General features: G+C 37.6%; 1 protein-coding gene across 3 annotated transcripts in view; it reads left to right on the top strand.

Annotated features, from left to right (window-relative positions):
• The first annotated feature begins 1,355 nt into the window (after window positions 1-1,355).
• farp2 (FERM, RhoGEF and pleckstrin domain protein 2) overlaps window positions 1,356-17,535 on the top strand; it is a 65,789-nt gene continuing 49,609 nt past the window's right edge. For 2 of the 3 annotated variants that reach the window (XM_014028015.1, XM_014028013.1), the window contains exons 1-2: window positions 1,358-1,473; window positions 2,708-2,935. In XM_014028015.1, coding sequence (XP_013883469.1) covers window positions 2,732-2,935 — 204 coding nt within the window. In that variant the 5' untranslated portion in view covers window positions 1,358-1,473; window positions 2,708-2,731. Of the gene's footprint in view, window positions 1,474-2,707; window positions 2,936-17,535 lie in introns of all 3 variants that reach the window. The other variant, XM_014028014.1, reaches the window with a different exon arrangement.

The following is a 17,535-nucleotide window of genomic DNA, read 5'->3' as shown; positions in this document are numbered from 1 at the left end:
TGTATGGATCACTTGGGTTGTTACCAACATCTGGTGAAAATGTCATGTCATTAGCACCTCTAGTAATATATTTACTGAGAAAAATGGTGACGTGTTCAAAACTTATTTTACCCGCTGTATTTCATGTTTTATTATTGTGAGAACTAAACCAGTAGTTACAGTTTTATAAAACAAATTTGCGTTGGTTCAGTGGAAACATGTCAGCAGTTTGTGTGAATGGCCACCAGTTTCTCAACACAGATTCAATGACATAGAATTCTGTGGTTATTTACAAACTTAAAAATCTGTAATATATAGTAACAGGAACTGTAGCAGTAATGGTTAATAATTCTGATGCATCCTGGGGGAACTTTCTGCAAGAATTTCTAAATATTTCTGCCTAAAAAGTCATGTAAATGATGGCAGAATGAAAGCTTTACACTGCTATGAATTGTTGAAAATTAAGGTTGTTTTAAAATGGTAAAATCTGCTACGAACAGCTCAGAAATCCTCTATTAGCTTGTCAACATGACCTGTGTGAACACACCTGCAAAGCTGATTTGAACTCAACTCAGCTTTACTTATATAACAATTTTATTTATCACAAGGGTAACTAAAAGTTCTTAATGCGAAAACTAAAGATAACATAAAATAAAAAAGCATATAGAAATCATAAAACAATAATAAAATGATGCAATAAAATAACAAAGTAATAAAAATGTAATAAAAGCAAATATTCAATAAGTAAAAATTCATTAAAAACAGTTTTAATAACTTAAAAAGCTATAACAGGTAAGATACTGATAGTTTGTTCAGTGCTATTAAACAAAATGAAATAAGGCTTTGAATGTTGCTACATTTTTTTGTATTTTTATATGAACACTACATTTTGGCAAATATAGTTGCAAAATGTGTTTCAACTTGTTTTACAGTACAACTTTGATGTGTGTCCGGAAAATCCCAGCAGGGGGCGCACTATTACAATGTAGAAATCTTTTCCTTTTCCACAAACACAATTATGGCTTTTTACATAATTTTACATGCTGCTTGTGAAACGTTAGATCTGAATTGAATTAAATAAAACCTATCATGCATATTTATGTTGTCAAAAAATGTCCATAAATACATCTACAATGCTTTACTAAACTTCAAAAGAGGCAGTTTATCTTTCAATAAAACGTTCAAAAATATAAAACTGTCCAGGTAAAACAAATAATTATTACCTCGTGCCAGAGTATTAAACATTTTCAAACCTTCCTTTCAGATTCCTGTGGAAAAAATAAGCTTTCCTTCCATCCATGAGCTATTTAAAGTAAAGGAAGGTAAATCTTCGCTGCATCTGAACCAATGGCAGCGCACACTCGACTGTTCCAGCCAATCACAGAGCAGCCTGAGAGTGCTCACTCACTGCGGCGACGACGACCATGGAGCGCAGTGGAGGCTCCCTCTGTGCTGCAAACTTTTAACGTTTTTCCACCGCTTCGGCCACCGACGGTAAGTAGTAAACAACTTCATGGGACGTTTTAATGTCTGGCCCAAACGAGGTGACTCTTTCTGGGGGGCGAGAGCTCAGTTATGGATCCAAACTTCGGCTTGGTTCTGTTCGGTGTGTTTATGGACCGAGCGCTAGTTTTCAAAACGAAAAACAAGACTCAGTTTTCAGACATTAAATGTTCTGTAACTTCCTTTGATTTGGTTTTATATTTATTTTCTCTAGCTTAGAATGTAGTTAGGAACAAACAGTCACATCTTAATGACCCAGAGTTGGGCCCCACACGCATGAAAAGTTGGTATGTCGTCTTTTAAATTGTTATTTTTTTCCTGCACAGTTTGAACCTTCAGTAAATGTGCAGTTCTCAGAAAAACCTTTACAATATATGTGTGAATATTTGCTCAAACTAGAAAAATGTGCCGAATGAGTTTTGCAATTGCTGAAAATGAGCTAAAATGCAAAAATCACAGAAATGTCTTAAAGCTAAAATCAGCAGAACATTTGCCAAAAACTATTGAGCAGTAATAAAAAAAATAGCACAATTGTAGTTAGAAAGGAAAAGACTCAGAGTAGTAGCTAAAAGCTAATTTTTTTGTTGGAGTGTAGCTAAATGCTAAAAAACCAACAGCTAAAAACTAAAATGAGCAAAACAGTAGTGAAAACAAAATTAATTAGCAGCTAAAACCAGCAGAACAGCAGCTAAAAGTTAAATTTTGCTGGAGTTAAAGCTAAAAGCTAAAACCAGCAGAGCATTTGCTATAAACTAAAATGGCAAAACATTAGTTAAAAGCTAAAACTAGCTGAAACAGCAGCTAAAAGCTCAAATTTGTTGGTGTTCTTAAAATCAGCAGAACAGTAACGAAAACCTAAAATGAGCAAAACATTTTACAAAAAAGTTACATCTTTAATTAAAAGTTAAAACCAGCAGAGCAGTAACTTCAAGCTTAAATGAATGAAGTGTTTAAAAAAAAGCTAAGCTTTTCAAGGATTTGGAGAGATCTCACTGCATTTCTATGAGGGACAATATATAAATAAAGTTAGTTAAAAAATACAGAAGCTGAACAGTTTGATACCTGAATAGTGAAACAGTTGAAAGTTTGCTGAAGCAGTTGGTGTTTTTATAAAAATGAACAGGAGGAACTAAAACCAGGAAAAATCAGATGAGAAGTCTCCAAATGAAACGATTATAATTTGTTTGTAATGTTGCGTTTTGTTTTTATTTTTCGATGTTTGCAGGGGGCAGCAGCTTTTGAAGGAGTTATGGGGGAAATAGAGGGTTCGTATCGGGTCCTGCAGACCCCTGGCACAAGACTGGGTGCCCAGTTCAACGCTGGGATCAGCACCTTGGAGCCGGGCCAAAGCCTCAGCGGCAACATGGTGGTTAGCGGGAGCAAAAGCCATGGGCGAGGCCTCCAGGTCCGCGTGCAGGGACTGGACGACTCCCAGGAGTTCTTTGACCTGGATGTAAGTGTGAGCCGTAGCGTGGGGGGGTCATCGCTGGGGTTCTCCTGACCCACCTGTTTTATTTACTCTGAGACAAATGTGCTGTTTGTTGCTCAGCGGGCTTTTAGTTGTGGTTGTCCTGCTTGTGAGTAGCTTGTGTTGGTGACAGCTGCCACATGGCTTTGGTGCTAAAATCCTCTCCTACTTAAGACTTCTTACTCCTTCAGCTTGGTGTAACACATCACAGCACTTTGGCTTTGATTTCTGCTTCAAGTCTGACAGGTATTTTTGTTCTCAGTAGCTAAATACGACAACATGTTGGAAGGTTGCTTCTTTTTTATTTTATTTTTGTATCGACCCCCAGTCAAACTGACAACATTTTGGTCTTGTGTGTGTGTTAATTTGTCTGTAGCATTAGTAAAATATCTCTTGAACCGCTGGATGAATTTTAATTTAACTCTTAATAACGTAATAAAAAAATACACATCTACAACTGATTACCCTTTGGAGTCAACCTGGTTCTAAATGACCACCCCACCTTAACAGCCTTACCCAACACTAACATTTCAGATTCAAAATCACATTTATTGACCAAGTTTTCATCCACAAAAAAGTAACTTGGTTTCAAACGCTTACAGTGTACAGATGTCAGTAAATATATATAACATAAAAAGGGGGGAAAAACAGTATGCACAGCCATATTTTTCCTTTTAAAGTGCCTGTGACATCAATTTCTTTTAATAAGTATGAATTCATTTTAGGAAAGATAACATTAACAGGTTTCAAAACAAATTTCACACAGCTAAAATGAACAGTTGTTGACTGTGTCCAAAACGACAGGCCGGGTCTTCCGGAGGACCCAGAATACCCGGTTGCGGCGGGCCGGGTCCTTGGTAGACCGGGAAGACCGGAAAAAAAGAGGCTGTGAATTTGGACGATCTAGCCTCCCCTCCTTACCCAGGCGTACCTCATGTCACCTAGCAACTGTGACGACGCTAAACAAGCAAACTTAAATCAAAACTAGAAAAATATCAATACATTAGCATTATTAATATCACAAAACTTTAAAATTAACTTAAAAGTAGCATTTGAAGAACTAATTGACCCGCTGTAGGTGCATGTTTATTTCACGTTTTTTTATGACAAAAATAATATTTAAAAACACGTCCATACAAATGATAAAAGTATTAGAATTACAACCGCTAAAAAATTTTAATTTTTATATCACCATATTTTTATTTAAAACGTATTCTTTTCTCTCGCTTCATCCGCCATTACTAGCATAAAAAAATCTCCGGTCGGGCCGCAATGCATTATGGGATATGCTGGCCCGGGAAGGATCCATCAGACCTGTCCTTCGATTCGGGCAAAAGGAAGGACGTATTTGTCGGCCGCATCGGAGGAGTCTTCGGTTTTGGACGTCCTTCGTCGCAGCGCTGTGACGTATGCGGCTGACAAATTCGACCTTCGTAGGACCCGGCCTGGCGTTTTGGACACAGCCATATTCACATGTGCAGTAACAGGAAGTGATGTCAAAGGGGACTGTCTGAATGTAAACAGAGCGTTGCTACAAGGGCTAACTACACAGATTACAACAGATTATTTTGAGTCACTACCAGAGGGATGATGACGAGTCGGGAGTTCAAATATTGTTTCAATAAACAGACCATGGAGTTCACTTTCTTAAAGAGTTCCCCTTTGATGTCACTTCCTGTTGCATTTCAGCTCAACCAAGTTCAAAAGAAAATATACAAGTTCTGCGACAAAATGAGTACAAATGTGTGAAGTATGTCAAGTTATTTAGGCACTTTAAGATAAAAAGAAAGTAAAATTGGATAAGTGCAGATATGTTTAATTGTTTCAGAGCAGAGTAGCTAACAAGTCAAACTGTAATATCTGTAATTTAGTTCATTTTACAGATACTGAGCTAAAATTGGGTGAAGTAGTAGCTGAGAGTCATTAACACTTAACAACACAGTTCTGTGCGTGGCGATGCCCCAGGGCACCTGTTCGATCTTTGGATTCCCTCAGTAATTTTTTTCCCCTACATAAATTTTGTAAACTTCATAAATGACGTGGGGGTGACCGCAGTTATTTTATGAAGCCAGAGGAAAACGCATGAAGAATAAATTGTGTTGGCTTGGATAGAGGAGGTGGGTAGTGATGTCACAGGTTCAGTAGCTGTTCAGAGGCAGACATAAGAAAAAATGTTCAGGTTGTCCAGCGAACAACCTGTTACACAAAATCTGGTTGTCGGCCAAAAGTTTTGGTTGTCTTTTACAAAGATGGCAAAAAATTTCAAGAAATTTTTTTAATTTTACAAGTATATTTTTTTGTATACAGTAAACATACAAAAATACTTTATACTCAACTAGGTTGACAATTTCAGGAGCTGGAGTATTTAAGGTTCAGGGATTAAAGCAGCAAAGCATATTTTGATTTATTTTATCAAATTGACATATTTTTCCCCTAAGATGATTATTCACAGGATTTTAGCTCATGTAATCATTTAATACCATTTATCTTTCATATTTACTGAGTTCCGTTTATCACAGCTACCTCTCAGTATGATTTTAAATAAGTTTAGCATAAAACAGCCACAACACGTTGTTACTAAAACACCTGGTAGAATTTCATTTTGCAGATATTTATGATGAACAACCAGCTGAAGCTGACTCACAGAGAATGCTGTCATTTTAGAGGAAAATTAACGTCAAAAGGAGACACATCTTTGTTATAATCTGGGGCATATAAATATTTGTCAGTACTTTTATTGCATTAATATTTAATTATAAGAACTAATGTGCATTCCTGCAGTGGCTCTGCCTTCTTTGAGAGTCAGGAGTTCAGGTGCGAGTTGCACATGTCTGTAAGATAACAACAAAGCTCCAAACACATTAACGTTAAATGAAACAAAGTTAGAGTTTAGAGGCTCTGAAGTCCCAGGCTGATCGGAGGCACGCTGCGGGAGGTCGTGGTCAAGCAGTAGGAATGCGCGATATAAACGATATACGGTAGAAATGATATAAATTTGTCCTATGATAGAGATCTGTAGTCTACCGGCCAACCGCACAATTCTTTTTGATGACTTAACCGGCTGGAGTCAAAACAGAGGAAGAGGGAAGCAGCGTGGCTGAGAGCGCAAATGAAGAGGGGGGAAAAAAAAACATAGCTTATCCGGACCTGGTTGGGTGTGCGAAAATGAGCGCCGAACTGTTTACATGTTTACGTGACGGCGTGTCCTCCGGTCGGATGCCGAACGACCACACTGCCTGCTGCGGGAGGAGCGTGAGCCGCGTCACAGTGACGCAGCGAGGCGACAGTCAGTGCAGGTGAAGTCAGTGCTCAGGTGAGGACGTACAAAAGCTCGTTGAGTCTGGACCTCGTTTCTCCTGCGGTCATAGTGTAATACTGTCTCCTTGTACAGCGGGGAAGTGCTGTGGGAAAGGCTGACAGTCAGACTGTCTTTCCAAAAAAAAAAAAAAAAAAAGCATAGACAGGATGATTGTGTCACCCCGCCAGAGCGCGCACAGATTAAACAGGTGGAGTGCAGAAAAAAATAATCTACAAAGTGTGTAGAAAGGAAAAAATACAAGCAATTTGTTTTACCACCTTAAAACAAAGCAGGTGATTCTAAACACAACATCCAATGGATGCAGATATCTATTACATTAAAGTTATTGTTTGAGTGTGTGTGATATGTATATGTGTGTGTGTGTGTGTAAAAATAAAATATAAAACAATATAAAATCTTTGATTTAACCACGTAGGTCTCCCTTAAATTTAGATTTTTATGGGAGACTTTAGTGTCCCTTTTAAAAACGGAGATTTTAAGGTCTAAATTTTTTTACCTATACATATTTATAAATTTCACTCAATATGTGATTTATTTATTTTCTATTATAAGTTTTTTATATCGTGATATACGTATATCGTTACCGCCACCCATCATAATCTATATCGTGATATGAATTTTTTGCCATATCGCACATTCCTATCAAGCAGTCTCTGAGCCTCTGCTTCAAAAATGACAGTCAAGTGATCTCTCATGTTTTTGTCAGGGGTGTGAAGGTACGGTGTTACAGTAGACCTCGTTGGAAAAATAGTCTTGAGAAACACTGAGAGCTTTCACCGGCCGACCCAAGGCACCTGCTGTCAATCAGACATCAAGACTCACCCTGCTCTGCTGTGATTGGGTAAAACTTCGACTGCAGTTCTCTTTATTGGGCGACAGAACCGTCATTTTTAACCCCTGGATGACTTAAAGAAGTTTTTTTTTTCCCTCCTATTTGTTTTTACAAATGTGGACATCCATTGTGACAACTTAAATCCAGGTCTTTTTACTTTTTTACAGGAGGCGGGATCTGGTTGTCTAAAACAAAAATATGTTGTCTTGGACAACATAAAGGCTCTTATCTTGGCCCCTGTTGTTACAATCTCCTGTCCTGGTTTATCTGTAACTTTTATTTCCTGTGGTGAATTGTGTAAACTTTGTAAGAGGGAGGTTGGTGTAAAGCGTTGACGACTTCTTCCAAAATCCTACCTAAAAGCCTGCTTGAAAGGCAGTGGGTTAAATGCATTTCTTTAAAGATTGCTTGGCCTTTAGTTTCTTTACATGATTTTTCAAGACAGTTTAAAGGCTCAAATCAAGTACTCAAAATTTAAAACCAACTGGGAACAGCAAATAGATCAAGGCAAAAAAATTGCGTTTTATCTGTTGTTTTGCAGAGAATTCAGTCTGTTTGATTTTAGCTGCTGGATTAAACTAACTCAGATGATGTTTCGCTGGTTTCCCGTTGTTTTTTACCAACTTGCAGCAGGAGTAAGGCAACAGGCAAATAGGAAGCAATAAGGAAGCCACTATATCAGCACAAGTTTCCTGCCATTTTCCTGCGGAGAGAAGAATATCTAAGCGGAGTCGGCACAGTGATTTAACTGTCCAGTTCAGTGGTGGATTTATAGAGGTGTGAAACTGGAGCTGGAGGTTAATTGTGTTAGAATAGGTGGAGTTTTTACTCTGCTTTGTATCTGTCCTAAATCCTCACGTCGCTCCTGTAGTAACTGTTCTGACAGATGTAGTTTGGGAGCACTGCTGAGACGGACATTTTATAATCTTGTGCACCATATGCTGTTTCAAAGTCTTAAGCTAATAGAGTGCGACAGATGCAAGTTTAATTTGCAAAGAGGAAGCAGTGTGCGTGTTTTTGGGCGTTTTATGCCTCAATGAGACTCATGAGTTTGGTCATTACGTGGACATGAAGGAGGGGCATCTGACAGAAATACATGGCTATAAAAGTGGGGTAAGGGTCTTGTTGTCAAGCAGACTGCAGTTTGGCAAGAACAAGATGGCCCTGTGAGAGGCCCTGTTGTTCATCAACATTGCCTCGTATGTCTGTTCATTCATTCTGACGAGTCGTGGGCTGGTGGGAGAATAGTGATTTCTCTTAATGCAGAAGGGCATGTTGCTCACATAGATTAGTGCGTTAGAGTCATGCCTCATTTTCTTTACAAATTAAAGGCTCAGAATTCCTTGAATAAACATATATTTCCTGCTTTGGTTTTAATACTAAAGTTGTAGCTGTTTGGATGAAACATTTTTGAACAATGTGCACACTTTGAATTAATGCAATAATGTGTCATAATAGCGTCATGCTCAGAATATGTGTTGTGAATGACTCTCAGCTACTCCCACACTGAATTTGCTCTCAGTGTTTGTAATTCAGAGTTGTAGACATTTTTTGTGTTTGCCAATGTCAGTTAGCTGAGGCAGCTATCTTGGATTGACCTCAAAAGTGAAACAATTGTTGAAACATCCAGTTATTATATATATTATATATTTTACTGTTAATGTACAAGGCTCACAGAAACATATTACCTTCCAACATTCAGGTAAACTTTGTTAAGAGAGACAGTTGTTATTATCTAAAGGGGATGGAAATGTTTGTGAAACCATATTTTCGTACTTGCTTGAAAGAAAGATGTACTTTAATCCAGGGTATAGGATTATAGAATGGTCTGGAAGATGATCTTAAAAATGCTAGATGTATATATTTAAGAGACAGATAAAGGCAAGTTTTATGAAGATATATGAAAAGTAAAATGTTAAGCTATTTGATTTGTTGTTTGAGTTGTTGTTGTTTTTATTTATTTTATTTTTTATGTTGTTTAGTATTGTTTTGTAAATTATATTTCATATGAATTTATTGTGGTTCGAAAAGGGGCAGACAAAATAAGATTTATTCTTCTGCTTCCTTTCATTTTATTTAGATTTGCATATTTTGTTGGTTTTGGTTTATTTTTTATTATTGTATATATTATTTTTTTTAATGAAATGAATAATTTGTTTTGAATTGAAAAGTGAAACAATTGTAGATACATCCAGTTATTACTGTCTAAGTTTGAATAAAATGCGTGATCTGTTGATTAGATGTTTTCAAAATAGAGTTGATGTCAGCAATTAATGCTCAAGTCTAAAGCAAATATGTTACATTATGTGTATCTATGTGTTGTGAATAACTCTCAAGCATAGATGGAAAAAAATCTTGATATTTATAAAAACACTATTTATATATAATTAGGGATGCACGATATATCGGCATTAATACCGGTATTATTCGATATTGGTCATTTTTTAAAATATCGGTATCAGTCCGATATTTAAAACTGGGCCAATATTAACATCCGATATTGATTTCCCACTTTTTAGCTTTGTGTTTCTGTTTTGGGGGGTGAAATTGTTGGTTGAGCGGCATGTGTTTAATCACTGACGCTGCACAGCCAGGAATAACTGAAGTAGAGAGCCATGTCGCCGTCTGGTCGTTTATTTACAGTATCAAAAAAGACCCAAGTGCGTTTGTTTGTATATGTATAGTATAATTTTTGTGTTTGTGTAATATCGTTAAATATCAGTTATCAGCTATAACAGCAATAATTATATCGGTATCGCAACACAGTTGCAAAATGCTATATCAATAAAATATTTTCATCGAATCAAATCGATTCAGAACTTTATGAATCAAAATCGAATCGATTTAGAGAATTGGCCATGATACCCAGCTATATTTTTCAGTGTTGTTTTGGTTCCATAAAAATGAACTGTATTTAATCACATTAGGCATGTAATACATGGTGTGCTCTTTATACTGAGGTTTGTTTTTTAATTTAGTCTGTTTTAGAGGGAAAAAAAGGCAATATATCACCTTGCTTAGAGTATCGCAATACATTGTGATGTATCATGACCCCTGTGTTGGGATATTTTTCATTTCACCAAATTCTTTCCAATAAACAGCCCTAATAATTATGGGACTCGAGTTGCTCAGCTACCATAAGAAGTACAAAATGAACCAATGGTCATTTACTGCAAGTATTAATTAATTTATCTCTAACTGTAGTGGTCAAATACTCAGGGAAACCTTTTTGTTTCCCTTAACTACTTGTGTTTGTATCCCTTGTGACAGTTGTGAATGGTGGAAACCTACCATATGAGGCTGTTTGAACTTATGCAGAATAAGTCAGCAAATAAGATAAGGGACATGGCCTTTGATCTGTTGGCTTTCGTCACGCTTACCTGGCATGGCTCAACGTCAGCGGACATTTGCTTTCATGGCTCGGATCAACAGGCTCCGCCCACTAAAAGTGCAGGAGAAAGCTCAGCCTTGTGGTTTCTAGACAGGGGAGGAAGGCCCGTCAGGGCAAGGAAACACAGGCTCCTTTTATCCAGCACAGCCAGCCCCTTTGCTGGCCTGGACTTCCAGTCCAAAACCCTTAAAGAAAAAGAAAAAAGAAAAAAGAAAAAGGCCAAGGGTGGGATATGAAATCTAACTGGGGGAGGGAATCAATCAGTCTTTAGCACACAAGCACATAAATAGTCAGGTTGACAACAGAGTGGGTATAAAGGAAGGGCAGCAGAACTGAGAGACAGTTTCTGGTGTGAAAACAGCAACTCTCAGTGCCAGGACAAAGTTTGAACTGAGGAGGTGGGGGAGGGGACTCCCTCAGCAGCTGAGCTGAAAGTTTCAGGAATTTCAGCTCGTGTCCTCTTGTAGAAATCACATTTGGTTTACTTTGTTAAAGCCACGTTTTGAAATGTAAAAACGTTGCATTAAGGGCTGATTTTATTATTTGAAATATACTCACAAAAGATCGATGTTGGTGAAATGCAAAGAAAGTGAAAACGGCTGGAGAAATTGCATTTCCCGTGAAAATACAGTGAATGCTTTATGATCAAAGATTTTTTGCTGAAAGCTGCTGAAATGGCAAAACTGTTTAATGGAGTCAAATTTGAACAGCTGACATTTGCTGAAAGTAGGACTACAATAGAGAACAATCAGTAGAAAGATGGTAAAAAGGGTCCAAAAATCTGAAAAGAGCACAAAAGTAGCTGAAATTAGCCAAAAATGCTAAAAATAGATTAATATTTTTAATTCAACAGTGTAATGGGAGTGCAAGTTTTCAAATGAGCACTACTTGCAATTTGAGTTGCAAAAAGGTTGCTGAAATGGCTAAAATTAATACAAATAAACAGAGAGCACATTTTGCTGAATTAAGCAGTAATAAGTGGAAATTATCACAAGAAGGTAAAGCTCAAAATGACTAAAATTGAAAAAAAAATCCTTAGAAGCATTCACACAATGATGTGGTGTGTCTCTTTTAAACACAGTCTCTTAAAACGATACTTTTGAAAAAAGTGTGTTTTACGTTGTTATCTGAATTAGCCCGGTTAAAACCAAACCCTGTCCTTCACTTTGCTTCGGACAAGGGTCTGGACTTGATGCATAGAGAATCGTTTCTTGCAGGAGGCGTGGCCTCTGCTGAAGCATGTATGTGTTGTCGCTGTGACTGAGGCTAAGCTAAGAAGCTAACCGGAAATCGCGTGCGCTGTAAACAACCCTACTGAGAGGAGAGAAGTACCGAGCTGAACGAGACGACTGTAAATGAGAGCTGCTGCTTTGTCAGACAAATTTAATTTAATTCTGAAGCCTTATCAACACAGACTGGCTTCATTCACTTCCTCCACTGCTGTATGCTAAACTAACTAGCAGACACTGCAGGCAGAACATCTACGTCATTCAAAACTCCTCCTTCTGTTTGCTGATTGGCCCAGGTAAAATAAACTACAAGCAGACACTGCTCAGAAAATTGACGTTCTCTTCTCTGATTGGCCCGGCTAAAAATCTGCCAGTGAAATCCATCTCAATGGGAGAAGTCCCAGACGGAGCAGAGAAGGGAAACTAGAATTGAGCGGTGCTGCGTGGGAAGGCAAGGGCCAGGTTATATCTGAATGGGGAAAAAAAGATAAGGTAGATTTCAGTTTTGACGCTTAGAGAAATAATTCCTTTTTCTCTCTTTTTATATTTATTCACACTAGGCAGTAGGCACGTTCACAACACAGTTGTGTGAAACAGCTGCAAAAACCAGTCTGTCTGTTACTTGTTTCCATCAGATTGAATCATAAATGTGTGGACGGCTGCCAAGTTAGGCGCAATGAGGGCAGAGGAGGCTGATTTCAACCCCCATCCTGCCTCAGTCCATTCAGGATTCATTCTGGACATTTTAACAAACATATTTATGCCTAGACTTAGATACTGTCTGACCACCTTGGAGTTTTTTCTTTTTATCTTTTAATCTTTTTGTTTTTGTATGGACGAAGGCAGTTAGCAAGATTCAAGCCAAACCGACTCAGTGCAGCTTTGCTCCACAAAGTGAGGTAGTAACAGAGCTGTAAAGGTTTTATTTTTATCTGACTTGTTTCTTTCTTCATGTTTGATACTAAATTCCTAAGTCACTGCAGTTTGAACGGTTGTCGTGTTGCATCCAACTCTTATGTCGTTGAGGTAGGGGTGTACGGATCGATCCAGATATTAATAGAATTGAAACCAACGTCAAGCAGTTGAAAGTGTTGAACTCCATGGCTTGAGCTACAGAAGTCCATTAGTCTTGTCAATTTTATCATATTAGATTTGTTATGTCCTAAAAGACTAGGAATTTACACCAGCATTGTATCAATGCTACTAGCATAAAGAGATTGATACTTGAGTTTGTTTATTGTCCCTCCAGTTGCAGAAATGTAATTCTGCACCAGAGTAGGCAGGTCTCTATTTCAAGTAGGCAAAACAAAAACTAACCAATAATTATTGATGTCAACTGATATGAAACACTTGTATCATGATACATTATTTTATTTATTTAACCTTTATTTAACAAGAAAGTAAAAACCTCTTTTTCAAGAGAGACCTGGCCAAGACAGGCAGCAGCACATAGTTTCCATATCGCAGTAACTCAACCAAATTAAAACATCAACTAGAAAACCACAAAAACAATAAATATTAAAACAAATTAAAAACAACAGGTACAAGTAATGGAGTTAGACTCGAGTCCTTTTACTTCTGATTTAAACGTCTTCCGTGAAATTAATATTCAGCCATATCACCCAGCCCTGCTATGTGTTATTATTAACCCTCCTGTTTTTTTGTTGATAATCTCGTAGTTATGAAAAATGAATGACAGAACTTTAAAAAAAAGTTTGTTATATTTGAATTGGAGAGGAGCATTGAGCGGACTGACCGGGGAAATGTCCAGTCTGCCTTCCTGGTGGCATTAATCATAATTTGTGCCAAAAAATAATCGATTAAAGTTTGTCTGAAGATTATTTGCACACTGTATGATTTTGCTAAACCTCAGTATATGGCTGTCCAAAATCAAAAATTAATGAGCCACAAAGCCATCTGACCTGTACTCGTATTGACTTGAGTCCCTGACAGAACAAGACAAAAACTCACAAATTATACAATTTTTTCTAGGCAAACATCACAGTAAAAGCACATAAGATTTACATAACCAAGTATGATCATACATCACATATCTCATTACAAATGTAATTGTGCTATATGAGATTAAATGCTCTCATGAACATAGTAACTGCTCAGTCTTGCTCAGGTGAATAAAAATATTGGTAAAAAATAAGGTGTGGAAGGTTAGAAGATGAGAACAACTAAAAAAACAAATATGGGAGCAACTCTTGAGGTGTCACAAATCTCATGCCTTTTGGCGTTTTTAAAATCAAAAAACTGTAAGCTTTTGTCTTGTGAGCTTAACTCTGTTACTACCTCACTTTGTGGCACAAAGGCACGTCACCCCCCCTGCTACCCTTCAGATCACACCAAGGTGTCCAGAAAGCATCTCCATCCGTCTTTCAGTGTTTTATGAAGTGCCTATTACCTTCCACTTCACAGATACACATCAGTTCATCAGTGACGATACATCTGTTGTCCTCTCCAGACTCACCTTGTCTCTGGCCTCTGTGTTTTCACACTTGACACCAGTAAGACCAGGCCTGAATAAGTATGCAAAGCGCTTGAGTCTCACAGCTGATGTGGGAAGGAGGCCCACTGTAAACCACCTGATCCTGATTATCAGCAAATACAGTTTAACTGCAGACAAACACTGTTTGGGTGTCAGGGTGTGTTTTTGGTGTGTTCTGTAGCCAATGTTTTGAACAGAAACCAGCTGTTAATGTTGAGAAAGGCTCAAAGGAATTCTTTCACATACATGTGAAAGTGGCCACAGGTTTGCGTAGCCATAAAATGCATATCAGCAAGGAAGTCTCTTGGTGACAAGTTCTAAACAAATGTATGTCCCACCGTGCTGGATACAAGCCCCAACACAACCCTGCTGTCAGTGGGAGGCTCTGAGGTCACCAGTAGAGTTTAGAACCAAGCTCAACCTGTTTGCGTGAAGCACACCCAGGTCCTGGATTTAAAATGAGTTCGATGATATTTGAGTTGCACCTGTAGTGTTTTTTTTTTCTTGTCTGTGCATGAATAAAGCGAGTCCTTTCCCACAGCATGCTGATTTTCAGCTTCCTACTTTCAGCCCTCCCCACACCACACATACACTCAAACTGTAGAACACACACACCGAGAGAAAAGGTTCATTTCCCAATGAACCATCTGTTTGTCACAATCTCTGCAGCTTTCAAAGCTAGATTGGATGACCCACTGACCCGGCTAAATGTTGATGCTTGAAGATAAGACTGTGGTCCACACGACAAGTTGGGTGTGAAAAAAACATGGCCTCTGTGTCACTTCACACATGTGTCTGAGCTTGTGGTGCTAAATAGACTTCTAGGAAGGTGTTTTGATAAATTTGGTATTTAAAATTAATAATAAAATACCCTCTTAGAACAATATGAAATGGTAATTAGTTATCTCAGACAATATTTACTTCCTTTTTTTTTCTAAATAATCAGCAGCAGCTATAGAGATTGAATTAAATGTTTACGAATGTAACTACAGTATTGTCTTGTAGAGCTGTGACTGTTGGAGACTTGTGGGCAACTACAAATTAGGGTTAGGGCTATGTATAAAAATTTAAATATCAATATATCTACTTTTTTAAAACAATATCATATTGATTTCCTTTCTTTAATATCGATACACCCCCCTAAGGTTTAGTGGGGTATAGAGCTGCCACAAACGATTATTTTTATAATCGATTAATCACCGATTATTTTTTCGATTAGTCGACTAATCGGATCATACGTTAATTGAATATAAAACATACAGCTTATCGTGCCAGAATGCAGCTGCTATTATATAACCATGGTTAGATTTTAGCTATATGCTAACTAAAAATAATTGTTGTGGAAGGCAAGTTCTGCTCTGCAGATATTTCACAGGTTTCTCTTTCATTTTCTTAAAATGATCCCCCACTTTTGAGCTCCGTTGCTGGGTAGCCATGATACCAGAGCCTGTCTGTATAATGTCTTGTGACGTCCACGGCCTACCCCAGTTACCACTACTGTGCATGTGTGTCAAGGACAGAAAGGTAGATGTGGCAGTGGAAGGTGTCAAAGCAGTTTGGAGAGAAAAACAAAGTAAAGAGCAACAACAACAAAAAAAAAAAAAACGATTAATCTATTATGAAATTAGTCATTGATTATTTTAATAATCGATTAGTCGTCGATTAATCGTTGCAGCCCTAGTGGGGTATAACAATTAGCAATTCCTGTTCAGAGCAAGGAACAGCAAGCTGCAGGTGAGATCGATGAGTAAGTGTAATGGCCAGCTGTGTTCTGGAAGTGCCTTTGTCCTTTAAAAGCAGAAGTTTGGACACACTTTGGTTTATATTAGAAATATATAATAAAACTTTACAATATTTGCTGGTTTTGTTGAGTCAGTGGCGTTGAACTGAATCGAATCAAGCTACACTATAACAAAAATCTCATATCTTGAGCTCTGTATCAAACACCAAATCGCCATGTCTTAGGTGATACCCAGCCCTAGGGTTGGGCAAAATTGTATGGTGTGCAATTAATCGTCAAAAACTGTCACCAATTAATAATTTGCCACTTTGCAATTGCTGCAACAAGTGACATGTGATGACATATTTTGTATACAATGCACTCTCTTTATCAGGCGTACATATAAGCCTGTGCCGTTACGTTGGGTTACTATACCTGTTAAAATGAAGAAGATAGTTTAACTAATGATTTATGTATAATTTTAGAACACAATGTAACAGATTTAGAATAAAAAATATGCAAGTGCAATTGTGTTAAATGCCACAATTAATTGTGATCATCTTTTTTTTCGCCAATAACACCCATCCCTGCTCCAAATTACAGTTTGTACCGAACTTGGCGGCCATATCCATGGATTTGATTTAATCTGTTGGAGAATTCTTTTGAAATATTGACTGCAAAATGATTGTTTTGCATCTTTAAAGCAGCGAGTTTCTGTCTTTACTTTGCCTTTTGTCTGATCAAATGTTCTCCACTAATGTGATTTTATACCAGTAGATAATCATCAGAATTTTAAGAAGCTATTTTCACAGACCTTTAACCAGCCTGTGAAAAAATGGGTGGGGTGAGGTTTGTATCATCACTTGGATCTCATGATGCATTAATTACAGTGTGAGGTTAGCGAGGCCTGAGCTGTAGCTAATTAGCACTTATCCCAAACTGGGGTGAACTTAGAATAGAAAGATGATGTGCTTAATTTATGACATGGCTATTGCACATGCACATCAATATTTTAATGCTAAAATAATATATTTTGCAGCCTCTACTTGTTAGGACTAGGAGTCATCATGCTGCCTGTATTTTTCTGTAGGTGAATGGAAATGTAATTTACAAAATTAGCTTTATAACATTAGTGTTCTGTGAAGGTGTTTGATCTTTCTATCGCACCAGTCAGGATTTTTATTTATTTATTTTTTTGCATGCAGTTTAACTTTCGTGCTGTGTGTTGATGAGTCAAGGAGTTTGTAACAAATACACAAAAACTTTCTTTACAAATGAACAATCTCCTGGAAACTACAAGTTCACACAGCAGTGATTGCTGTTTAGACAAGGCTGCAAAAAATGTTGAATTTGAAGTAGTTTCAATGCCAGGTCACTAGCTGGCTGTTTTCACGCACATTCCAACAGACACTTAGTTTTCAGCATGGAAACAGTTACAGGTCCATTCAGTATTTGTAAAACAGGAGAAATGTGTCTCTGCTGACCCAATAGATAATGTTGCACATACCTACATATATTTCTTGTCAGAAGCTCTGATTTATCTGCAATTGTTACTGTTGTTTATGTACTCGTCAAGAGCAGAAAAACTGTTGACTGCAGC

The sequence above is a fragment of the Austrofundulus limnaeus genome, unplaced genomic scaffold, assembly GCF_001266775.1.
Source record: "Austrofundulus limnaeus strain Quisiro unplaced genomic scaffold, Austrofundulus_limnaeus-1.0 Scaffold710, whole genome shotgun sequence".
In the NCBI taxonomy this organism is placed as follows: domain Eukaryota; kingdom Metazoa; phylum Chordata; class Actinopteri; order Cyprinodontiformes; family Rivulidae; genus Austrofundulus; species Austrofundulus limnaeus.
Note: the sequence above shows the minus strand (reverse complement) of the source record. Positions and strands in the feature narration are given on the sequence as shown.